The sequence below is a fragment of the Monodelphis domestica genome, chromosome 5 (genome assembly GCF_027887165.1).
Source record: "Monodelphis domestica isolate mMonDom1 chromosome 5, mMonDom1.pri, whole genome shotgun sequence".
In the NCBI taxonomy this organism is placed as follows: domain Eukaryota; kingdom Metazoa; phylum Chordata; class Mammalia; order Didelphimorphia; family Didelphidae; genus Monodelphis; species Monodelphis domestica.
Window position 1 is genome coordinate 108,797,836 of NC_077231.1, and position 26,470 is coordinate 108,824,305.

Genomic DNA, 26,470 nt, shown 5'->3' on the forward strand with positions numbered 1-26,470 from the left:
CGTGATTTCTTAGAGGAAGAAGGAACCCCTTCTTGGTGATCTGTCAGAGGCTGCCCCTTAGCCTTTCCAAAGCCATCCTGTGTTTTCCAACCAGCCTCAATGTTTTTTTTTCCCCCTCTTTGTGTGTCTTGTTAATGTAAAAGCAACGGCGAAAGGAGTGTTCTCGGACATGCCCGAAAAAAGTGATTACACTTACTCCTCCCTCCATTCCACCTTCTCGGTCATATTGCAGTCAACAGGTGATCCTTTTCTGCATGGCTTTTTTTCCTTTTTTCTTGTCTTCCTCACCTGAACAGGTGGCTAGAGTAGTGACCAAATCAGTGGTCCCTCTTATTAATGAAAACTTAAAAAAAAAATCCTCAAGATCCTAATCTTCATTGCTATAAACAATGTGATTCCCAACTGTTCAGACTCTGATTCCTTTTTTCCCCCCAGAAAATTAATATCAAAATCCATAGTTCTGTGAAAATGAATTCAAAGGAGATGAATGTCACCAAACTGGGGCACAAAGTCCCTAGCAAAGGAATTCCTCTAAGAATGCAACTATTCATTTTACATTACATACCTGTCCCAAACGAATATTTTTCTGTATAAGCTTATATGTTATAGCCATACTTTAAGGTAAAGTTTTGCAACCATGAGACCCTGGATGATTATTCTATTTTGTTAACTGTCCCCATAACATCTTTTGTCCCAAAGTTATCTTGAACTAATTAACACTAGGTGAGGTATACCTGCATATAACTTGGGTCAGAGTTGTCATTTCTTTATAGTCTGCCTCTAAGTGGAATAAAGTCAGATGGGCATTTCCAAAGTTTGCAGAGCATCTTTTTCTTGCTGGGGTCATGAAAACCCCTGGATCTGTCTACTTCCTGTTTATCCACTGAATGGTCCACTTTCCACATTCCACAGACTCAGGGCAGGCAGTGTTGTATAATGAATTTAGAATGATAAGAGCAATAAAGCTTGTGCCAAGGGTTTATTTCTCAGAGCAACTTTTTAAAAAGTATGTTTACAGCTGGGATTTTTCTGACCTTTCAGAGTAACACCTAAAGAATCCTGTAAGTTCAGTGATTCTGAAGGAAGTTGTTGCCTCATCTAAGATGGCCTGTTTAAATGACATACAGTTTTAAACCCTTTGAATCTGTTATCTTACTACCTGTAAGATAATGCACAAGTTCTTTTATTTTGGCACTAAGATAATTTCAGACTAACAACTTCCTCCTTACCTCAATTGCATAAAATTAGAGGATCCCTTATCAGCTTGTCAATTATGCAGTTTGATTCTGACATAATCTGCTTGAACACATTTAATACCACTTGTGTATTTGGATCCAAGAATTTAATTTAGATAGATGGATAGATAGATCGATGGATAGAAGGAAAGATATAAATAGATAAATGAATGGGTGAATGGATTGGAAGATAGACTGACAGAAAAATAGCTAGGGATAGATAAGTAGAGATGGAAAAAAGATGGATGGATGGATTGGAAGAATAGATTGATAGAAAAATAGATAGGGATGGATGGAAAGAACGATCTATAGATAGGTGGATGGATAGATATATAAATGGATAAATGAATAGGTAAATTGGAAGGTAGATTGGAAAAATAGGGATGGATAAGTAAAGATTGATGGGAAGATAGATGTATAGGTGAATAGATAAAGACTAAATTGATGGAAATAGATAAGTATATAATTGATAGAAATGGATAAGTAGATAGAGGTGGATGGAATGATAGATGGAAACATAGATATGTAGGGTAGATAGAAGATGGAAAGATGGATGGATAAATGAAAAGAAAAACAGGTGGATGTTTAGATGGATGAGTAGAAGGATAGGTGGATAGATGTGTATGTTTTATTTATTTTTAAACCCTTACCTTTTGCCTTAGAATCAATACTGTGTATTGGTTGCAAGGCAAAAACAGTAGTAAGGGCTAGGCAACTGGGTTAAGTGACCTGCTCAGGGTCACATAGTCGAGAATTATCTGAGGTCAGATATGAACCTAAGATCTCCCATCTCTAGCCCTAGCTCTCTATCCACTGAGCCACCCAGCTGCTCTGACAAGAACAGAATCTTTAAAAGAACTAATGAATATATTGTGTCTTCTCCTTTTTACATCTTGCTGAGTTATATGGCTATGTGCCTAGGAATTTCATGTAGCAGCAACTGAAACACTTCTTCAGCCATTATTTAATTTTACATTAAATTCTCAGTCTCCTGAAGGCTTTTAGCCATAGAATATTATTTCCCCAACCCCCAATCTTCCATGTTTGTGTCAGTTGCTTCCTTAATTAAACTGTGCCAATTGAATGTTTCTCTTTATCATTCACTCCCCCCTTCCTCAGTGATAAAACCCTATCGCCATCTGCCCTTGAATAAACTAAACGTTTTGGCCCTGTGTTCTTATGCAGGGATCACTCCCCACCCTGGAGTTTCCTCTGGACTATTTGTAGCGGTCATTTATTCTAGCCAGTTTCCAACTCACTGCTTTTTCCTTTCTAATTTCTGGTTTGGAAAACTTCACCCATCTAATCTGGCTCTTTTTTTTAACCCTTCTGTCTAACTTCTTTGCTGTCCTACCACTGTGAAAGATATGAGTTTGTTCCACCTTTGTACTAACTCTAGCTTCATTTATCTACCTGACCTACAGTTGGACGCCCTGGCCACATACACAATTTTGTGCTCGTGTGGGGGATTTTGAGGTTTGGGGGCCGAGGAAGCCTTGGGAAGAGGGCACAGATATGTTTGAAATTAACATTGTGAATTTTTTCTAGGCTCGTTTCTCACTGTTGTTTAGTACATCCAAATAAAGCCTTTGGCTGGTGCTTAAGTTTATACTTTGTTGTCTACAGATGTACAGGGACCTTGATGCTGACAACCGCGGCAAGCGGAGTCCCCTCTCTGAAAGGGTAAAAAAAAGCATGAACCCATCCGCATGGGGTGCTGTGAGGGTGTACACGTTGGGTGCCAGATGTTGGGAAGGCACTGGGGATGGTAAAATGCCCTCTTGGTTGCTTCTTGCACTCTTGCTACTCAAACCAAAAACAGATTTCATTTGGAATTTGTTAAATGTGGAAGATTCAGCACAGATCCTACTCCTAGGACAGCACGGCACTTCAGACTATGCTGATGAGAATATATTTTTCTACTGCTATACAGAATCTTGGTGGCCTTTTTTCTGTCTGTCCATCTCCTCTTAGGATCATCTCTCTCTCTCTTAGTCTTTGCATCTCATAAATGTAACAAATGATTAATTCTGCGGGTGAGCTGTTGAGAGCAAGTTGATTAAGCAAATGTCATTCACCTTGCCTTTTTGATGGTTGTGTTTTCTTGGGGATGGAGACACGGAGAGGTATTAAAAAAGCCAGACCTTTCATTCTTGTTGAGCATTTTAATATTAAGAAGATGGGAAGTGAAAGAATACTAGGGAAAAATGCAGGCTGTTCACTGGTTATCTGAATGGTGTCAGCAAATCAGAACTCAAACACAGAACCTTCCCATTGGATAATTTGACTAATGAAATGATATATAATGAATACAGGAACATACTTAATTGGTCATTAGTGGAAAATCATGCCATTCAGCCTGAGCGTATAAGATTCTATTCTACACTACAGAGAAGGAAAAGAACGATCATTTCCTATTGAGTTTATGCCACAAAGTCTTTCCTTTCTTTACTTGCTTTTTTTCTTGACATATAAGAATACAGTTAGGGCTGGTAGTTCATATCTATAGAAGAAAACTAGTCTTATGCCTCAGCCTCTTCTTCCAATCAGGAGAAAAAAAGCTAGACGTACATAGCTGAGCTGTCATGAATAACGATTGGGTGTATGGTTGATGATGAAATGGGGACTGAAACACATCATCTTCCTAGCCTGTGGGCTCTAGCTCCCTTTACGTTTCCCTTTCTATGAAGTACTTTACACAATCAGTTTTTTCTGTTTAGATATTAGTCCAGGCTGGCATTCTTTAAAAAAAAAAAGTTAATTCATTGAGAATGGGGTTCCCTATATCTGAGAGAAACTTGAGGTTTCTTTTTGGTCATTTGAGTTTAGTGGTGTTTGAATTCAGAGATGAAAAGGTGAAAGGTAGAGAGAAGACATATTTTGGGAGATGAATGAGTTTTTCATTTCTTTGAGGAAAAAGCTAATTCTTTGGTTCCATTAATGTGCTGGGCAGTAGTCCAGTCACTTTGGAGGGACCTCATTTTCAGTGACTCTTCAAGCCCTGTTCATGATCTTCCTTGTGACCTTGCTTTCTTTCACATCTCCTTTCCCTTCACCAAATAATGTTACCCTTGCCTGGTCTGCTTCCAGGGGAATCTTTTTTTTTTTTCCTGTTTCTTTTCTTATTGTACTGCTACTTCTGCAGTGATCTCACCAAGTATTTTCTGATGGTCTTTTAGTCGAAGCTAGCCCAAATATTAAGCACAGAGAATGTCAGTTTCCCATGCTTCTGGAGCAAAGGCCAAGGAAGCCAGTATTGTTCTCATCCATTTATCTATTGATATTGTTGTGGTCTATATTGATCATGTTCTTGTCTATTCATTAAAGTCAATGCCCTACATGGGGGTAAGGCGGATGGGTCTGCTTTGAGCTGCAGGAGCAAAAGGCATATTCCCCTTTAATGAAATCTAATGTTCAACCCACCCCAGATCTTAAAGCTCTAAGAATCAATCACTTATCAGGGGATTACAAAGGCTTGAAAATTTCCAGATTTAGCTAACCACACCATTAAAATAGCAAACCTTTGGTTGGGATATTTCAACATATTTTGTAAAGTATGTAATGGGGTCAGTGGCTTGGTTTTTTTATCCTGGTTTTTTCTTCAGACTTCAGTTGGCTTTTGAAAAGCATAATTATTGGTCTGATTCTTTTATAGATTAACAGAAAATAGAAAAGCATCCGCAGGTGCTAGCCCTTACTTCTCTCTGTAAAGTCAGTGGGAGAAGCCCCACTGTCTAGTGTAGAAAATGACCCAACTGTCTAGTGTAGAAATTCTTCCCAATGGGTAAGTGGGCTCGAGAGTAGGTGCCACCTCTTCCCTTCATTTGCCTCTGTGTTACTCTCCTGTGCCACAAGAGTACCAGCCAAGAGGAGGAATGGGCACATGGAGATGATTATGTTTAATTCTAGGCCTCCTTTTCTAGGAAGAACAATGATAATAATGATAAAGGCTATCCAAAGGACAGCTATCAGGTTATTATCATTCCATAAAAAGAATCATTTGAAGAGCCTGGCACTTTCTTATTTAGAATGAGAGATATCCTCAGGTTTTTGAAGGGCAGTTACATGGAAGAATAATTTGACTTGTTCTGCTTGGCCTCTGAAGTCAGAATTGGAAGCAGTGAGTCTGTAAATGGTAGATTTGAGCCCAACAGAGGGACAAACTTCTAGCCATCATAGCTGTCTAAGAGTAAATCTTGGAACTCATCTTCAGAAAAGATTTTAAGTGAAGGGCTAGAATGTTGGATTTGTGTTCAAAGGAGCCAAGGTGGCTCAAGAGCCTCAACATGGACAAGTAAGGGGGCTCTCCCACTGAACAAGAACAGATTGAACTAGCGAGCCTTTGAACAGTCTTTTCACTCTGAGATTACTGATACTTTAGACACAGAACCCTTTTATAGGTGGCTTATTGCCTCTGCTCTCTGGCTAGATTCAAGAGGAATGTTGTAGAGCAAATAACAGGAAAGGGAGAGAATAGAACTATGACAACCTGAAGTCATTTAAGTTTATCCTGCTTTCCAGAAGCCAAGGGTGCTTCTCTCCTACTTCTGTCATTTAAAGGTTATTCTGAGGCTGAAGGATTTCAGGTTAGAGGTTTCTCCTGTCCTTTTCTGCATTTAACACTTCCTTTGATTTTTCTCCATCTTTTTATTTATTTATTTTTTAGCAAGAAACTGAACCTTCTCGTCGATTTTTTGTTGAGCAATGGGAGCTTTCCCTTAGCCTCCGTTCCTCCAACCGCCCCGCTTCACCCTCCTCTGACTCCCTTCGACAGGTAGCATGCCTGAGTTTTGGGAAAAGCACAATTCCATGTATGATCCTTGCTTACCTCACACCAACTAATGCAGTCACTAGAGGTCTCTGTCCCTGGGGGAGTTGACAGAATCTCTGACTCGGGTTTATCTCCTTTTTAAGGGTGTGTGTGTGTGTGTGTGTGTGTGTGCATAAATCAATGAAATAAGCTGCTAACCTTGGCATATTCTGGTCATTCTATATTTAAGATGTCATAGACTCAGAAAGTGATTACCTTTCATTGCCTTAGGATTCTGTTTTAGCAAGTGTTTATCAGAAACCAGCCCAGCTTAAGGACTGGGAAATTTTTCCATAAAGAGAAATTTATGTGATATTCATTGTAATGGAATTCAAATTATAGTGAATGGTGCATGTTTGTGGGCGGGTGTATACGGATGTTTGCATATGTTAGGCTATATCTGATTTTGATTCAGAAGGAATCGATCCTTCCATTCCCCAAAGTAGAATTCATCCCATCATGGGATGATTTACAGGAAAATTATTTCATAATTTAAAATTATTTGTTTTCTCCTCATTTGTATCAAATTACTCTGTGTGTGTGTGTATGCATGCATGTGTGTAATCTTAAATATCTCTATTGTAAATGTTCCCTAATAGCAAAGTAAAGAAAATTGGCTGTTTTTGCCATAAATAATAGAATTTGAGTTTCTACCACTTCCCCAGAAATGCTTGTCATTTTGAACACGTTACTGCTATTGAAATGAACCCAACGAAAGCACAAGGACAGGCTTGGACTATAATCATATCCTGCTGGTCAGGATGTTAGTACTGTGGCCAGACCTAAAAAGGTCCCAAATCTTTGAGGAAAGCTTACTTAATTTCCTAGGCCAATGTTTTTGGTTTCTGATTTTGTCTGCTATGAAATGAAAGATAATATGATTATTTACTATTTCTGTTTTCATTATTGTACTACTTTGGCATTTGTATTTGTTCTTTGTCCTTCCCAGGCCCAAGTTTCTCCATTGTCTCTTATTTCAAACACTTTGGATTTGGTAGCCATTCTTTTTTTCCCCTTTATTTCTAATAGAAACAATGTCATTAATGGGTTAATGACACCAGTCCTTTGAAATGTACACATGCATTAAGATTGAAAATTGCAATGATTTCCTCAATCCCAACTAAATTGTGTTTATTTCTGATTATCTGGCAATCATGTCCTTAAAGTTGGCTGTTTGAGGCAGCTGAGTGGCTCAGTTATTTCAGGGGGCAGCTGGGTGGCTCAGTGGATGGAGAGCCAGGCCTAGAGATGGGAGGTCCTGGGTTCAAATTTGACCTCAGATGTTTTCTAACTGTATGACTCTGGGCAAGTCACTTAACTCCCGTTGCCTAGCCCTTACCACTCTTCTGCCTTGGAACCAATATGGCAGTATTGAGTCTAAAATGGAAGGTAAAGGTTTTCTTTTTTAAATAAAAATGAAATAAAGTTAGCTCTTTCCCAGAATGAGCACTTCCTTTGTTTGTCCTCAGTTCACCCAGGTTTTCATATCAAACTATATATTCTTTTGCCTTCAAAGAATTGCTAAGTTAAGAGTAACCTAAGTAAGACAACTGTTTCTGGATGGCATTTGAAATTCGACCTCTAGTTCTTGGCATAAACACCACTGATTGGAGCTCTCTGCTTTTAAGTGAGGCATAGCAGTAATATTATGTGTCAGGATCTAGGTATTATCCTCTGAACACAAAGAAATCAGAAGGCAATGTCCAGCATCTTGTATCCATACAATGAGGAAAATAAATGTTCAGAATGAGACTGTAATGACTATGCAGTTCTTCAACCAACCTCCAAGAGATGTAAGCAGGAAATTTGGTGCTAAAATCTGGTAGAATTTCCTGTATTTCTTTCTTTTTTTGCCCCAAAATAATAAATTGATTCAATACTCTTTCACACTTTTGTCCTAAACTAGAAATATCCCAAATTTGAACTAATTGAACAAATGGTTATATATGCTCTAGCATCCAGTTGGGATTTCCATTCCAGCTAGAGAAGCTTTGACTATGGTACCTTGGTGGGAAAGTGTGTTTGTGTGGATGGATTTTTCATAAGTATAAGCATAAATCAGTTGTGGTGGTTCCTCCACATAAAAACTGGGAGTATTTGCAGTTTGGAACAGATCTTGAGGCTTCCACTAAGGAAGAGAAGGGAGCATGATGCAGTTTTTAAAAAACACTGGCCTGGGAAGCAGTAGCCTTGGATTCTCATTCTGTTCCTGGTGTGCTCTTGGGCAAAGCACTTCACTTATCAGGATCTTAGTTTATTCATTTGTAAAATGAGATGAGTTTGACCAAATAAACTCTAGAAATCCCTTCAAGTATTAATTGAAGGTATTAAATCACTATGATCATGATTGAAGATGGTCACCTACTTTCTAAATATGGAAAGAGTTTTTAAGGAGTCCTGAAAGGAGTGATATGGTGCAGAGAAACTCTCCAAACGAGGAACTATCTGTCTGGATGGGACAGAGTCCTCTTGACATCTGTATATAATTCCCATCATTATTAGATTCCTTTTTTATTCCCTTATGTCTTTTGTTTATCCCCTCTGCAAGTGCTGAAATTATCTAAAAAGAGTGATTTCCAGCTTCTGGTGTAGTTAACATAATTCTTGATGCTTTTTTGACAGCTGTGCTAAAATTAGCCTTTATGTTGTCACTGACACCAGTTTCCTTCTTACCACCCAATTATCCTGCTTCGAGGCACTTTGCTGGCATGGTTTGTCTGCTGCACTTTTTTCTCACTTTATATCTTTTTAAATCTTATTTCCTATCTTCTTAATTTATGTTTTTTTTCTCATTTTCCTTCATTTCCTGGTTATTTTATGTTCTCCAACCAATAGAAGTATATAAAGATGTACACAGGCGGCGTGAGCTCATTGGCTGAGCAGATAGCCAATCAGCTTCAAAGGAAAGAACAGCCCAAAACCCTTCTAGACAAGAAGGAACTGGTAAGAGATGCTCCGAGGGCACTGTGTGTTTAGACATAACATAAAGATGTGGTGAAAATGAGCTGGTTAGTTGTCCTCATATATTTATGATTCTATAGGCTGCCAAAAGCCTAGCATGGTGATTATTTTTTTAAAATAAAGGATATTTGAACATCGACAAGTAAATAAGTATATAAGCTGAAAATACTTAGAATAATGGGTGAAAATGAAAGTCTTGGGTGCCCAAAACCATGAGAAATGTATGAGTATTGAAAATAGGAGATTGTCGTCCTAGGAAAGCGTTTTCTCTTCACAAATTTCTATTCATGAAAGAATACAAGTACAGGAGCGTTCATCAGAAAGTGACTGTCCTCCTCAATGGTTTGATATTTTTGGACCCATTTCTCACATCCCAGGGACGTGATTCTGTGCCTTGGGGCCCCAACCATCAATGACTGTTTCCCTAGTAAATGGATGCCCCTTGGTCTTTGGGGAGCCAAGACTCCTATTGAATGATGCTTTCATCATTTGGTTGCCTCCACTCTCATGGTGGCTTCATCGCTTAGAGTTGTTTAGTGGTACAGAGGACAATGTGCATCTGCTGAGATCCCTCTCTGGAGTAACCATCATCATGAGAGCCCCTGACTGACTTCTTGTCTTTTTCTCTTCCTGTTTCCCACAGGGGTCATTGAAGAAGGAGTTCCCCCAGAATATAGGAGGTAGTGATATTTGTTATTTCTGCCATAAGCGAGTCTACGTGATGGAAAGGCTGAGTGCCGAAGGAAAGTTCTTCCACCGAAGCTGCTTTAAGTGCGAGTACTGTTCCACCACCCTGCGCCTGTCTTGCTATGCATACGACATCGAGGATGGTAAGAAACAACTTCCTTCTTCTCCAGTTTTGGCCATTAGAAGTCCATTATCCATATCATACCTCCTGACTGTGGATGGCCCCCAAGGCTGTCCTAACTCTGAATGTGATGGCATTTTCCTGTAATACCAGTCCAGTCAATCGAGAGCATCGTTGGGATGATGGTAGTCATGATGGTAGTCATGGTGATGGTCCACTATGCTAAGTGCTTTAAAAATATCATCTCATATAGGCCAATTAAGTATTTATAGTGTCTGGCATGAACATGGTAAACCTCTAGGAGTGGAAGGCCACCTAAAGAGTAGCCTAAAGAGTGGTGGATCCATTGATCTAAATCTAATCACTCCTATACTGGTTTCCAATTTTCCCAGCAGTTTTTGTCCCCAAAGCTGGAATTTTGGGGTTTATTGTACACTATCTTGCCTTATCATAGCTTATCATAGACTATCTTGCTGAGGTCACTTACCCCAAGTCTATTCCATTGATCCTTCCTTCTGTCTCTTAGCCAGTACCATATTGTTTTGATGATCTCTGCTTTTTAGTACAGTTTAAGGTCTGATACTGCTAGGCCCCCATCCTTAACATTTTATTTTTTTCATTGGCAAATCCATTGGATTGTGTAAGTGTTAAAAATTAGTGATTTGGCTACATATGTGAAAAGTATAAATCTTTTATTTATAAAAGAAATGGTAAGAGTGAAAGCAGAGGAATACAAAAGGAAGAGAAAACATTAACCTATCTAACTAAATATTGTTCTAGTGTTTGACTCAGCCAGGACTTGTTATTGATTTGATCTTGCTGGCTCCTCACCTAGGGCTAGGTAGGGTGTAAATTCACTAAGTGGTTTGTGAGCTCTTCCACCTAGTTCAAGCTTGTGTTGATTCAATCAAATGGTGTATTAACTCAAAATAAGCAAAGGATTCCCTTTTACATGTGTGAACTCAGACTAGGCAAGGAGAAGGAAGAATTTTCACAATTGGAAATACAGATCAAAGCTTCCATGCAGATCAACAGTTGTACTGGGGGCTTCTCAAGCCCCTGTACTTCTAGCCTGAATAGAGTTTGGAGGATACAGAGTTTAAGAAAAACAAAAAACTAATTTTCCTAAGCCTTTACAGTCCTTCTCTTAGGGACCTCCTCAACTCCTGTAGATTTAATTATCACTGTGTATCAAATGTATGAAATGAGCTGCACTCGCCTCCTATGTCCATTTCAAATCAAGAACTGACTATTGGATATTTCAAACCTGATGATCCAGAGACGTCTCAAACTCAATATACCAAAAATATAACTTATTCTTTTTCCAGATTTTCCTTTTTCTGTTGAAGGCTGTACCCTCCTTTGAGTCCTTAAACTTGACCTTACCCTCAATATCCACATATCCAGCCTCTTTTCCAAATCTCGTCCTTTTTACCTCTATGATGCCTTTCATCTCTAGTCTCTTCCCTGCTCACAAAATCACCACCTCAGTTCAGGCCTTCATTACCTCTCTCCTGGATCATTGCAATGCCCTCTTAATTGTTCTCTCTGCCTTCAGTTTCTTGTCAGTCTAGTCCATCCTTCTTCACACAGGTACCAAAGTGTTGGGTGTTTTTATTGTTTGTTTGTTGTTTTGTTTTAGTTTTTTTGGAAGTTAAGGATCGTAGCACATCCCCTCTTACTCAATAAATTCATTTATGTCCCTGTCATCTGGAATAAAATCTAAACAACTTTATTTTACAAAGTCTACTGCCTCCAGGAGCAAATATAAACTGTTTTGTTTGGCATTCAAGGACCTTCAAAATCTAGCTTCTTCCTACCTTTCCAGGCCACTTATACCTTACATATTTACAGTAGGTACTTTTCAGTCCAGTGGCACTGGTCTCCATAATGATCCATGAACAAGACACTCACAACTATGGGCATTTTCTGACTATCCTGCATGCCTAGAATTCTATTCCTCTCTACTGCAACTATCAAAGTCCCAGGATTCCTTTAAATCCCAACTAAAAACCTACCTTCTACAGGAAGTCTTAATTCCAAAATCTTTCCCTCTGTGAATTATTTTCTATTTATGCCACACATGGCCCATTTGTAAATTGGCATGTTGTCTTCCCAATGGATCACAAGCTCCCTAAGGGTAGCCAACCATCTTTTGCTTCTTTTTTATTCCCAGCACTTAATGCAGTTTCTGGACCTTAGAAGGGGATTACAGATGTTGACGGACTAAATGTTGACCTATCTTTTTCACCTCATTATACCTTATCTCCCTTCCCAAATTCTTAAGACCCAGTCAAAATGGCCTTCACTTTTTTCTTCCCCTTTCCATCTTCTTTCTCCAGGCTTTTACATTTGCTATTTATTTATTATTTATTTTATTCAGTTTATTTATTATTTATTATTTGCTTTTTATTTATAAAACTGCATATTCTGTTTATTGCCCCAGGCCCAGGGTGAGATTTTCCTGCTACCTCCCAAGTGCCAGTGCCATCTTTAACTACCTCATTTACTTTATATTGATTCTGTGTGTATTTATATGCTTATGTTTTTCTAGTGAAATGTGAGGATCTAGAAAGTAGAAACTTTCATTTTGGCGTTTCTGTATCTCTAAGACCTAGCACAGTGTCAGGCAAAAGTGCTTATAATTCAATACCTTTCAATTCTTCTTGCCTCCACGTTGCCTCTGAAGACATCTGAGAATGAAAGTATTTAGGCTTCACCAACAGCCTTAGGGATCAGTTTATTGCAGGATATGCTTGTTGGAAAGGGGATACAAGAAGAAGAATTAGTTTACCCCACCAGAAAATTTGGAGCTCCTGATACTGATATGGTCAGATTTGCTTATAAGCAGGTCCCAGAGGTTTTTAGATTTGTGAATATGCTAAACAGGGATTAGAATGAGATGACAAGTTTAATTTAGAAGAATAGGAAATAGAGCAGCGCTCGCTCTCTCTCTGTCTCTCTGTCTCTCTGTCTCTCTGTCTCTCTGTCTCTCTGTCTCTCTCTCTCTCTCTCTCTCTCTCTCTCTCTCTCTCTTTGTGCTTTTAAATCATTGCCACCTCTTACACTGCACTTTGACATGAAAGAGATTCTCGGAGCATAGAACTTTGCTTTTTATCAGTCAATCATTCAGCAATATTTACTGAGCTCTCATAATAATCATTATAATTATAATAAATATATATAATATTATTATGATATATTATAATTATAATATACAATAACCATATTATATATTAAATATATAATAAAACAGTATAATAATAACATGTATAATAATAGCTAATATTTATATAATATTTACTATGGGCCAGGCACAGTGACCATAGTAAATGCTATATAAATATTAACTGTTATTATATATTATTATTATATTAATTATATTACAGTTGTCTCCTTTGAATTATTATCTCTACTTTCTGGGTGGGGAAACTGAGGCAAACGGAAAGTTATTTGCCTGGAGCCACACAACTAGTAAGTAACTGGGGCCAGATTTTGACTCCAGCCCCAGATTTCTATAAGTGGCGACACCATTTATATACCAACACTATGCCTAGGCTCTATGAAAAATAGAAAAAGGGAAAATCATAGGCTCTTCTTGTTAGAAGGGGCCTCAGTCAGAATCTAGTCCCATTAAAGAATTGATAGTCTAGGGAAATATTGATAGTCAAGGTGAAACATTTTTAAAAAAACTTTGTCATTAAATAAAATACAGATTCTTAGAGCTAATCGTATTTCAGAAATGAGGAGCAGCTAGGTGGTTCAGTGGATAGAAAGCCAAGTCTGGAGATGGGAGGTCTTAGATTCAAATTTGACCTGGTGTCACTTCCCAGCTGTTTGACCCTAGGAAAATTACTTCATCCCAACTGCCTCACCATTGTGGTTCCTCTGTCACTGAATTGATTCTAAGACAGATGATAAGAGTTAAAAAAAATTTTTTTTTAAATAAAAATAAAAATCAGATGAGGTACTGGTGTGGTAACATTTAGGATGGCTCAAAGAAGCCTTAAGAAAACATGTTCTTCATCAGAGGTTGTAACATGTTGCAGAGCTTGGCCTGGATTCTGGATTCTCTTGTGTCCTCAGGACTGCTTTGGTGACCTCATCAGGGCTGCCAAGTGGTTGTTGTTTAATCAATTCAGTCTTGTCTGAGTCTTTGACCCCATTTGGACTTTTCTTGGCAAAGAGGATAGAATGTTTTGGCCTTTTCTTCTCTGCCACATTTTACAGGTGAGGAAACTGAGTAAATTACCCAGGGTCACACAGCTAGTAAGTATCTGAGGCCAGATTTGAACTCTGAAGATGAGTTCCTAACTCCAAGTCTGATGCTCTATCCACCATGCTACCTAGTACTGCCAAGAGCTTTTTGCCCTAGAGGTGCCAAACTTGATGCCTAGGGGAAAGCTGGACCAGGCTTTGGCTTCTGGCTACTGAAATAGCTCTTGTCTCTTAGACTATATCCCCTTTGTAGGTAGGGATGCGATGTTTCATCTTTTTTTCTCTCTGAAAGAAAATATTCTTGAGTTCCTTTCTTATTCCGTGCATAAACCTCTCTTCTTTGGCCTCATTGTAGCCAGTGTCAGGGCTGATACCTCAAGATTGTAGAGGAATTAGGAGGAAATTCACTCATGTCATTGTTGAGGAATTCTTGCCTCAGGCTTTTAGTGCCCTATTTATCAGTAGCAAGTTCTCCCTTTGGACCAAAATGTCTGGCACAATTCTCTGCCTTGGTATTTTTCTGCATGAATCTTTAATTTAAAGGACCATTCATCAGTTTCAGTCTCAGATAATATGGCTCCTCTGGTTTTCAGAGATTATAAGAAAACATGTTCTTGCTTGTTCCTTCTTTTTTAATACAGAGGGAAAAAAGAAGGGAGTGTGGTTTGGGTAAGATGTAGCTAGAAGGGTTGGAGCTTTTTTGGTTGCTAAGGAATTATAATTCAATATATAAGTCAATAATCTTATGTTAAAAACATCATTGAGATTTTAAAGCAACTTATTCTAACATTTTGAAAGAGACAAGGTAGTTTAGAATGACATGGGGAGTCTCAGAGACCAGATCTGGAGTCACAGACATCCTGGGTTCAAAAGCTAATTTTATTACTACCTACATATAACCTTGGGCAAGGTTAACTTAATCCCTACAAGTTCTCAGTTTCCTCAACTCTAATGTGAGGGGGTTGGGCTCTGACCTAGAAGGTCCAGTCCATACCATGCCTGTCAGTTACATGGAAAGGGGATGGGACTTTGTCTGTGCAATGAAGAGCTGGGACAAATAGGTAGAAGCTATCAGTAGACAAATTTTGACTCAGCATAAGAAAGACCTTTTTCATAATTAGAATGATCTAAAAATCAATTTGGGCTACCTTTTTTTGAGAAGGATTTCCCTCTCCCTGAATAGTTTCTTTTTTCATGGATAATTTTTCTTTTATTTTTCAGTACGTTATTTTTTCCCCAATTACTTGTAAAAACAATTAGTTTTCTAAAATTCTTGAGATCCAAATTCTGTTCCATCTTCCCTTCTGCCTCCCTCTTCCTTGAGAAGGTAAATATTCCGATACAGATTATATCTACAATATCATGCAAAACGTATTTTGTATCGGTCATGATCCTCACTGAATATTTTCAAGTAGAGATTGAATGAAGGTTTTAGAGGAAATTATTTATTTTGAACAAGATGGAATTTCTCCAAGATTCTGCTGTGACTGATTTTGCCTCCATCGTTAATACCAAACTGATGAACTAATCACATGGGCTTCAGAGGTTCACTGTGGTGCCCATGCCCCTGATGTTCCTCCATTCTTTTCCAGGATAACTTTTCACAGGAATACAGCTGCTTTTTTTTTAAAGGAATAACCATTACATTTCTCGCCAAAAGCTAGTTCATTTCCACTTGTTGCCAACTCTTGAGACTAAGACTCCAGCTTAGACAGTACGTCATGTCTTTTCTCTGTTATCTGGACAGCTGTAGTCTTACAATTGTGTCTTGAGGATGTTGTTGTATTTGGAATTGCTGAAGAGAAAGCATACACTGGAATGTGGCCACCTCAACTTAGGAAGGAAGGCCTTGCTTTGTCCTCCTCTTTGGCCTCCTCTTTAGCTGCCATTTATTTTCTCACCAACTTTGATATTCTAAACTTACTTTAACTAACTTTCCTTACTTAGTCTATTTAAACATTTCATGTGTATGTGTATACGATTTAAGTTCTTTAACTATTGAACTCAAACAGAAGTAGTGATAAAACTTATCTTTTCCTGAATTCTTATTCATGTCCAAGAATTTATGAATAAGTAGTATTCAAATGGGGCTAGATTTTCAGATAGAGTATTTCTAAAGTATTTACTATGTTCCAAGTACTGGGCAGTGTGCTGAGAGTACAAGTAGAAGCAAAAAAACACTTCTTGTCTTGGAGTACCATACTTTTTTTTTAACCCATACTTTCTGTTGTAATATCAATTCTAACTAGATAGTTGGGGTTAAATGGCTTGCCCACAGTCAAATCTGAGGCCTGATTTGAACCCATGTTCTCCTGGCTTAGCTATGCTCCCCTGAGTAGTTTGCATTCTATCTCATCCACACTCCTTAACCCTTCTCCATCATGCCCACAAGAACCTCATCATCTTACAAGAAGGCATCACCCATGGTACTTGTACCACATCAGTGCTCTCTGAGTGAAGCACAGAGCCATGAGCTCCTCCAGAAATCTCCACTTAAGAAGTCATTTAATAAGTGTTACTTGTCTCATAACAGTCAGTGAACTGGTATTTATTAGACTTTTTGCTAAGTGCTGGAAATACAGAGAAAGGGGAAAAAAAGGAAGGAAGGAAGTACTACTCTCAAGAAGCTTACAGTCTAATAAAAGAGACAAAATGCAAACAAGATATCTCTAAGTCATGGGCAGTCTCTGAAGGAAGGAGCTAGATTTAAAATGTTTAGAGTTAGAATATCTTGGGTGTGAAGAACAGCAAAGAGGGCAGTGTCACTGACTTGCAGACTATCTGAAGGGAATATATACATATAACCCAGTGAAATTATTTGTCATCTCTGGGATGGAAAAGGGAAGGGAGACAGACAACAAGAATCATGTAACCATGGGGAAAAAAATTAAATACTGAAGGGAGGAGAGAGGTGTAAGAAGGCTAGAAAGAGAGGAAAGAGCTAGATGATGTAGGGTTTTGCTAGCCTAACAGAAGGTCTTCTATTTAATCCTGGAATATGGAGAATTGGAATTTATTGAAGATGCAGAGGGTGGGCTCAGAGGGGGTGGCAAGCCTGAGTAACTGGGAAGGTTGAGAAAATGGTACCCCAATGGTAAATGGGAAGTTAGGAAGGTAGGAAAGTTGGGGTTGGAGAGAAGATCATGAGTTCAGTTTTGTCTGTAAGACATCCATTAATGAGATGTTCAAAATGACTAATAAGTAAAGATAGACTGCCATCAGGGATAGACAAGTAGATGTGAGAATCTTGTATAGAAATAACACATAAAAAGTAATTGACTAATGGGGTGATGTATGTTAGGTGGGAAGGGATTGGGAGGGGGACAAGGTGAAGTCATGGGTAGAGCCAGATTTGAAGTGAGCATGGCAGACATGTGTGCTTCGTCAGACAGAGATTCTGGGGAAGAACATGCCAATTTAAAAATTACTACCAAAAAAAGGCCCATCAGGTTGATGAGCTATAAAAAGGGGCAAATTCTTTGGAATTGAATTATCATTAGTAGTTCTAGAACCCCTAGAAAAAGAAATGATAGTCTTTTTTTTTTCTTTTAATATAACCTTAGTGACCCAGCAAGGTAATGTTTTTAGGGCCTTTGCAAGTTTCTTTGCCTCTTTTTATAGACTTTATATGCTTTCTTTTATAGCATTCTTTCACCCCCTGTCAGAAATGAACTCTGGTATTTGAAGTCTTTCAAAATGGGCATCATATTAGCAAAGTGAAAAAATTATGATTATGACTCATGCCCTTTTTACCATTTGACCCATATATTGACAAAATACAATTACTGACTTAATGCTTAAAGGAATGAAATTAGACTAGTAGAATATATTCCCCTCTTCTAATTCCTCTAGTTCTTAATGCTGTCCTCATTAAAATTTTCTTTGTATATCCTTACCTTTGGGCCGGTTGCCCCAGGTAAAATCTCGGATCCTTGAAGGCAGAGACTGGTTTGTTTCTGCCTCGGTAAGTCCAGCACATGTAGGCCCTTAATAAATGCTTGAGAATAACCAATGAGTTCAATAAAAGGCATAAACCTTTATAATCATCAAACATGTTTTTTCATGCCTCTCACTCTCCTGGGAATATTAACAAACCTTTGGAGAAGTCAAGTAACTTACTCCTCATCCTTAAGGAGGCTGGTGGCCAATCTGAAAGTAGGATCCGTGTTTCCTCCTAACATAGTCAAATCAAATAAGCAGAGGCCCAGAGCTTATAAGTCCTAGTATGACCAAGTAAAATATTTACAACCAAAAATTACAAGCTATAATATTGTTATTCTTTTAAACTACTAATGATCCCTGACAACAGATGCATCATCTCCATGACACTAGTTGAATTGGCAAGAACTAATGGAAAATTTGTGAGCTGGGAAAATATTCTATGGGCATGAATATTTTTTAAACCCAACTCTAAAGCTGTTGTAAAGTGTGCTCCCTTCCACTAGACCTGTTTGGGGTCAGTGAAAGGGGAAGGGGAAGGGGAAGGGGAAGAAAAAATGGTCTAGATGAAGGATAAAAGGAGACAGAGACACACACACCCTCCAAAGTTGAAAGCATTCCAATCTATTTTGTTTCTCCCTGGTGTTTAAGATGATCTCATTTTCACTTTGAGAGGAAAACATTTTTCAGAGGAAGATAGCCAGTTTATCAAGTCTTTTTCCAGGACTATTGCAAGAAGTGTTGAGATTGGGGAGCTGTTGGCCCTTTGAGGAGATTTCAAACTTGCTGCCCTAAAAGAACCCAAAGGGAAATGCTCATCTATTTCAGAAAATTCACCTTCTCCCTTTTTGAGGAGCTTCAGCCGCCATCAGTTCCTCTGAAAATGGTCCTTTCTGCATTCCTGCTTAGCCCTGCCCCCAGCCTCCTAGTTATACTCATTACTGCTTTCCCCAGAAATGCAACTTCCAGCTTTTCATGTGATCCAATCTTTGTTCTTTATACACTGTCGCTTTGTTTGCGGATGATGCCAGGCAAGCCAGGCATCTCTGCTCTGCGAACTGATTGGGCTTTGGCTCAGTGACTTTGCGATGCCAAATGAACTAGGCCCCTGCTTCAGGCAGAAGGGGACAGAGCAGCTTGTGTAGGTTTGGAGGGACCGATGGGCTCCTTGAGATTAACGACAGTGATCCGGAAGGAGTCTTGGGAACTGAGTGGGCATAAAAGAGAAGCAGGACTATCTGGGTGCAGCGTGGCACAGATCTCAAGTCAGTAACAAGTTTGTTTCTTTCCTTCCTTACTGCCCACAGGTAAATTCTACTGTAAACCTCACTACTGTTATCGACTCTCTGGATATGCACAGAGGAAGAGACCGGCAGCGGCTCCTCTGTCTGGGAAGGTAACGTCCCCTTCTGATTGACTGCTTATCCGGGAGGCAGAAGGGAGAGAACCGACGAGTACTGGTTAGGGGGGAGGATGAAAGTAGGTATTAGAATAAAGGAATACTACTTTGAATATCATAGAGCCGCTTGAATAGCTGTTGTAAAAGCATAGACAACTTTTAAGAATAGACAGGAATGGGTACAGCAGGGTGACTGGATGGAGAACCAAGCCCGGAGATCCAGGGTTCAAATGTGGCCTCAGACATTTCCTGGCTACATGAATTTGGGCAAGACACTTAACCCCCATCTCCTAGCCCTTAATGCTCTTCTGCCTTGGAACCAATACACAATATTGATTCTAAGAGAGAAGGTAATAAGAGTTAAAAAAAGAATAGTCAGGAACTTCAGAAAAATCTAGACAGGCCTCTGTCTCAATTAAAAAAAAATAGACCTAAAGTCCATTTTTAAACGATTTTTTGGAGGGGAAACCCAGCTTTTTAAAGACATTCCAATTCTGTGGGTTTAGTATTTGAGTTCTGTAAGTCTAACTTCCTAGGTAAGGTTTGGGGGGATTAGATGGATACTCCAGGCTTTACAGTTCTAGTTCCCTTAATAATATTTATGACTTAATACAGAACCCATTTAGTATAGATTCTCCACTTCTGATAGGATGAGGTTCTCCTTAGAATTGTAATCGGAGTCTTGAGGTCTCCCTGCATCTCTGTCTTATTCAAGGATGTGCCCAAGTGGAGAAGAGACTCTGTCTTTCTGTCTGTCTGTCTCCATATATATATATATATATATATATATATATATATATATATATATATATATATATATATATATATATATATAATAAAATATTTAGTGCATTATATATAACAAAATAAATTTTATTTATTCATGAATTATATATTTAAATACATTTATATTTTAGAAATATATATTTGTATATTTTATTGTATGTAAATATAATAAAATTATTTAGAATATATTATTAATATTACTTCTATATGGAGTCTCTTCTCCAAACCTTGCCTATATTATTAATATTATATATTAGAGAGAGAAGAGACTAGGCAATGAGAGTTAAGTGATTTACCCAAGGTTACTTAGCTCGAAAGTATCTAAGACCATAGTTAAACCCAGGACCACCCGTCTCTAGGCCTGGCTTTCTTGAGGCAATTAAGCTTCCCTGAGTTTGTCAACTTTATATTGCAGGTCCAAGATGGAGTGATGTTGATTGTCATTGATTTTCATGGAGAAAAGCTAGTGGGGATGCATACTTAGATGAGACCAAAAATTAATTCCTGGTTACTTCCAGGATGAGTCTGGCCCAGATAAAAGATCATATCTAGTAATCTTTAGTGTCTTGATATATTTAGGGCATGTGTATCCTTATGAGATGTGGAGAAATCCCATAGCAGTACCAGCCAGAGGTTGGAGGGCTAGTTAAAGAGAAATCAACATGGCGGGCTGCATTTCCTTTGTAGTCTGGATCCCATTTGAAATATATGTTATTCTTTCCTGGAACCTAAAACCAGCCCCTCTTGACTTTCTTACCCCTTTCTTTGTTTCCCAGGAGACTAAAGGACCCCTACAAGAAGGCACCACAGCAGACAGAACTGGACGGTCCAACTCTACTACCAGCTCAGTGGAGAGGACTCCAGGTAGCCTCGCTTCCTTGTTTGGCTGGGTGGTGCAGTACTCTCTTGGCCTCTATGACAAGGCCAAGGGGATGAGCCATCGACTCCAAAGCACCATTTCCTCGCTTGGGCACCAGGTAGCCCAGAACCCTTTGGACTCCTTTTTCATGTGTCAGCTGCTCGCTTTTGCAGTCCCCTTTCTCTATGTATTATACATATTACTCGTACAGATTGTGGGGGAATTTCGCTGGCAGGCTGCTAGCCCATAGAGAAGCAATTTGGAGAGCTATTACTAATTGCTGCTAAAATAATTCTGGAGTCTGATTCCATCCATCCATCTTCCATCCATCTCATCAGGGAAATTGTGCCAATCTCCTCCAAGCATGCACAGGGTTACAAGACAGATTTCCTGTGTCATTGACCCCAGATGAGAGAGCTGGAGTTTCAAAGTTTTCCTGTAGTGGACAGTTTTGGACTCCATTATTATAGGAATTATTTTGGAATTGAGAAGAGAAGCCTCACAATCTGAATTTTTTGTTTGTTGTTTGTTTGTTTTTACTTAAATTCTAGAGATCTCTCTATCCTTATCTTTTCGTTAAGCATCTGGATAAGATGCTGATGCTGTATTTGGTTCATAGCCTTTAAAGAACACACTTGACTCCTATCTTCTTTGGTGGTCAGGCGTGCTTCTTAAAGTGACCAAACCTTTAATTGCTGAGAATCATTGGCCATTCCTAACCACGTCGGCATGCTAATGCTACCATCATTCCCTAAAGAGATACTTATCTGAACTAGTGCAGAGGGAAAATATGGATGGTGACCAGAATGGGGATGAAGTGAGAGGGGAAGAAAGGTTTGTCCTTAGCTAGATAACCCTATTGTTGTAATTATGGGGTTTTATTCTAAAAATTACTTTTTGTTATATGAATTAAAGCTATGACTATGTTTGCATAGAAGAGTTTAATTGCCTATCAATTAAAAAATCTCATAAAGAGATTTAATTGTTAATTGCAAATCTCTTTATTATACAAATATAGATCATCATATTTCTCTCTTTAAAAAAAGAAGAGAAGGGAAAATATCTTCCAAGTAGACGTTTGAAGAATATGTGGGTTTCAAAGGGATAAAGAAGGCTTTAGCTTTTGATCAGGAAATTGGGTTCCAAAGCTAGAGTGTGATATTAGCAAATATTCCGGACTGTGGTCTAATTGGTAATAGAGGTGCAGAGGGAGAATCAGCAAAGACTTGTTCCTCTCTACAGTCTCCCTACTCCCCAGTCATCTTCCCAGATATGACTCCTTACTGTACCTCAAAGGTTATAGAAATCATTCTTTGGAAAGTACCAGGTGCTTCTGGCTCTGGGCTGGGCAAGAATGGCAAGGGGGGTGACCAGGATATTGAACCAGAAATTGATCTGTTGTCATTGAGCCAGGCCACAATCTTGGCTTCTTGCCATCAGTGTGCCCATCCTATAGATTCCATTTGCTCTCTTTGGAGACCAACATTTTGTATAGTAAGCCAAAAGTAATATTTAACCCTTCCTAGATAGAGTCCTGCTAGTTCTCCACAGTTGACACTCAGGAGATATCAAGGAAAGTATTATTTCTGTGGGAGGAAGATTATTAGGAAGGAATCTTGGTAGAATTTTTCCTTCTTGAGTCCTTGAAGATATGTTTGACTAAGTAAGAAGGCTAACTTGTACTGTTCAGGAAGCTTTTCATGGAGAGGTCTGTTTTCTATCAGTGAAAAAATATTGAGATACTGAACTCACAAGGATATCTTTGAAATGAGTGGAACTGAATATTAAATTCAGATCATTCCTGACCGTATCAAAGCATATTTTGATTTTGCCCATCTGATTTTGATTTCTCTTCTTGCCTCCACTAGTTGAGAAAATGGTAAATTTTAGGTTTGCAGTTTCTTCCATTCTTTTAAGCCTCTATCTTTTACTTGTGCTCCCTATATTAACTGCTGTTTTTACTGCATTGTAGTCTATAAAGGAAATGTTTAGTAATTCTACTTTTGAACATTTTTTACAATTTCTTTTTGTCCTATCAGAAAAATATCCAAGCATTTTGATAAAAGACATACACATTTATAGTGAGTACATACTCTCAATATATGTATGTTTATAAATTATATCTATGTGCTATTATAGATTGATTTGGAAGCATTGGCAGAAAGGTTTCAGCTTTTGCTGCTACTGAGCTGTCATCTTCAAACTATATGCTATTATAAAATGTGCACTAAACATAAAAATTATAAAAGAACAAGAAAGATTTTTTTAGCTTTTTATTAATTATACAAAACCCCTTTTTGCTCATACTAAAAATTATAAATAATTTTTAATGAATGCAGTATCATTGAAAAAACGATTTTTTAAAATCTTAATTTAACACTTGATGATCCGGAAATCAGAGGTCCCATTCTAAGCATATTTTATTTTCATGCTTGATTTGAATGACTATCACAGCTGTTAGAGTTCACAGAGACAGCTAGCTCTAAATGAAAGAAGTATATCTCTGCCTGATCTTATTAAATCACAACATAGATTTTTCTTTCCCATTCATCAATTATTCAAAGATTTTTTTTAAATCAGGATAGTAAATTTCCTTCTTTAATGCCATCAAATTTTTTCATACTAATAGTGTTACATTTTAATATTCAATATTTTTAATAAATAGGTTCAAAACCTACTCTTCATTTAGAAGTTTTAAAACAGATTCAGAAACTCTTTCCCAATGTGAATGCACAGATTTAAAGTTATTATAGATAACCTCCAAAAAATCTTATAGTTTTTAAAAGTCTCAGTAATTACAGCAGATTAATTAGTTAATATTTCAAGGTACTCAACTTAGGTTGAGGTTCATTTTTAACAAGAGTAAATGTAAATCTCTATGTAAATCCTCCTGGTAATTTCTATTTTTTTTTTTTACTATTTGCCAGATTTTTTTTTTTAATAAGCATCATATTTTTACCTTAAAGCATGGTTGATAAAGAACATGTTTTATGAGAGATATTAGTTAGCTCTAACATTTTCTTCTTTACTTGTTTCCACATTATTAGAATTATTTTTAATCTGTGCTTTATAGGAATGTTTTCAAAATATTTGTTTATCTTGTAAGGATTGGTTTACTTAAACTTAATTAACATAATTCAAAAATCCTCTTAACCAGACCTGAGTATTCTGCAATATGTCACAATACATTGAAAACAAAACAAATGAGGGCACCACTATAAACCTTTCTCATTATGGAACTTTCTAACAGTCTTCCCTCAGAATGGTTTCTATGTGACACAACTCTGACATATAATCCCATTGAGGGTTCCATTGTTTATCTACATAGTCAATATTGGTATAACTCAATTTCTTATTTTTTTTTATTTTTTATTTTTTTTATTTTTTTTTTTAAACCCTTACCTTCTGTCTTGGAGTCAATACTGTGTATTGGCTCCAAGGCAGAAAGAGTGGTAAGGGCTAGGCAATGGGGGTCAAGTGACTTGCCCTGGGTCACACAGCTGGGAAGTGTCTGAGGCCAGATTTGAACCTAGGACCTCCCGTCTCTAGGCCTGGCTCTCAATCCACTGAGCTACCCAGCTGCCCCCTCAATTTCTTATTTTTTAAAACAAAAAATAAATAGTAATAGAAGTTGTAATCTTCCTTTACCCCAGTAGATCATTTTTCATCCCCTCCCCTTTTGAGACCTAGAAAATTGTCTGTTTTTTAAAAGTATTATGTGGTGCTATGAGGCACTATAAGCCTTTAGATCTGATACTTTAAATGTTTCAGTCCTATTTCTTTTTAGATTTTTTTAGATTTAGATTTAGATTTAGATTTAGGTTTTTAGATGTGTTTCTTATATGAAGCAAATTTTTTTATCCATTCTGCCATTCTTCCATTTTATTGGCCTCTTTATCCCACTTAACATATATTCTCCTTTGTTTTCATTAGATTATTAAACCTAATTTTTATTAGATTTGACTAGCTCTGAGAAAGAAAGATAAAAATTTCCTAAATTATTTGTTGCACTTTACCTTCTTTGCAGTTCAGCTAACTTCTTTTTTTTTTTTTTGTTAGATACTTTGTCATTTTGCTTAAACATATATGGTTGGGTTGTTTTTTTGTTTTTGTTTTTTTAGTTTTTTTTAGCATTTCTCTGTCTAGGATACTTTTATCCACAATATTTCCTTGATCATCCATCTTGGAATTATGAATTTTAAGCTTTTTGCTTTGTCTGATAAAGATTGACTCCTTTTGGAGTCAACCTGATGCATAGGAAAATTATTTCCAACTTTATGTTACAATAATAATAGTATTATACCTATTATTATTTTAATTTTGTATATGTCTGGTTTTTAGATGTGTTTCTTATATGAAGCAAATTGTTTTATCCATTCTGCCATTCTTCCATTTTATTGGCCTCTTTATCCCACTTAACATTTGAAATTACAATTGTTGACGTTTACATTTTCTTTTGTGTGTGTGAGTTTCATTATCTTTCTCTTTTAATATAGCACTTTATCTCTGCAATTAGATTTGCTTACACTACTTTGATACTATTCTATTCCCTTACTCCCTTTTACCTACCTTTTCTCAAATTCTTTGACTTTACTTAAATTATACTTTATTTTGGTTATTTGTGTTTCTCCTCTTCCCATGACCCTTTCTTACTTGAGTATGGTTTAAAATCTTCCCTTCTCCCACCCTTTCCTCTTGAACCTTTTAGGTGAAATAAAAGTCTTTTACTACATCCTTTCCCAAGAAATTTTCTTTTGTTATGATCTCATTATTATTCCTCTTTTCCAGTTTGTTCTAAATGCTAGATTCATGAATTACACCCTTACTTATTATTTCTTTATTCTTTCTCCATCCCCTATGAGAGTACAACATCTGGAGTACCGAATTGGAACTCTATCCTTTTTCTATTATTGTATTTTCAGATTTAACCCATCCTTGCTTTGCTTTTAGAAATATCTATTCATGAAAAAAGCAACGTTTTTCTTCTAAATATTGAGACCCATTCTTACATCCAACCCTTAGCATCATCCCTCTCTAATCACAAACACAAATTATCCTATCCCTGGTTCTTTGCTCTCCCTGTCTCTAAACCCTGGCTACCTTTGCAGACTTATACTTACCCATTTCTTAAAAGGATCACAATCCTGAGAAGTGCAACACTTTCTCAGAAAAGGTAGTTTCCTAATATGCAAACCTCCTCCCCACCCCCCAAATCCTATTCCTAAATCCTCTTCTCTTACAACAACTATGCAAAACCCCCCAAAACCCCCCTCTCTCCATGTAAATAGTATTTACCTCTTTAGTTAGACTTCTTCCTTCCCTTCTCAGTAATTCTCTTTTATCATGCCTTTCCACTCCATTGCTTTTAGCCTATTCTCCCATAATCCACAGATTTACTGAGCCTTCTGTGGACTGGGGACAGGTTTATTCACAGCTTCCCCCCCTTCTCTTACCT

The 26,470-nt window shown here is 37.7% G+C and overlaps 1 protein-coding gene across 39 annotated transcripts in view; it reads left to right on the forward strand.

Annotated features, from left to right (window-relative positions):
* The window catches only part of MICAL3 (microtubule associated monooxygenase, calponin and LIM domain containing 3), a 264,465-nt gene that overhangs the window by 143,184 nt on the left and 94,811 nt on the right, over window positions 1-26,470 (forward strand). For 34 of the 39 annotated variants that reach the window (XM_056799054.1, XM_056799065.1, XM_056799051.1 and 31 more), the window contains 3 exons: window positions 9,650-9,836; window positions 19,279-19,367; window positions 20,933-21,020. In XM_056799054.1, the coding sequence (XP_056655032.1) occupies window positions 9,650-9,836; window positions 19,279-19,367; window positions 20,933-21,020 (364 nt within the window). Of the gene's footprint in view, window positions 1-143; window positions 240-2,861; window positions 2,919-5,901; window positions 6,010-8,880; window positions 8,989-9,649; window positions 9,837-19,278; window positions 19,368-20,932; window positions 21,021-26,470 lie in introns of all 39 variants that reach the window. The other 5 variants (XM_056799040.1, XM_056799039.1, XM_056799038.1 and 2 more) reach the window with 2 other exon arrangements.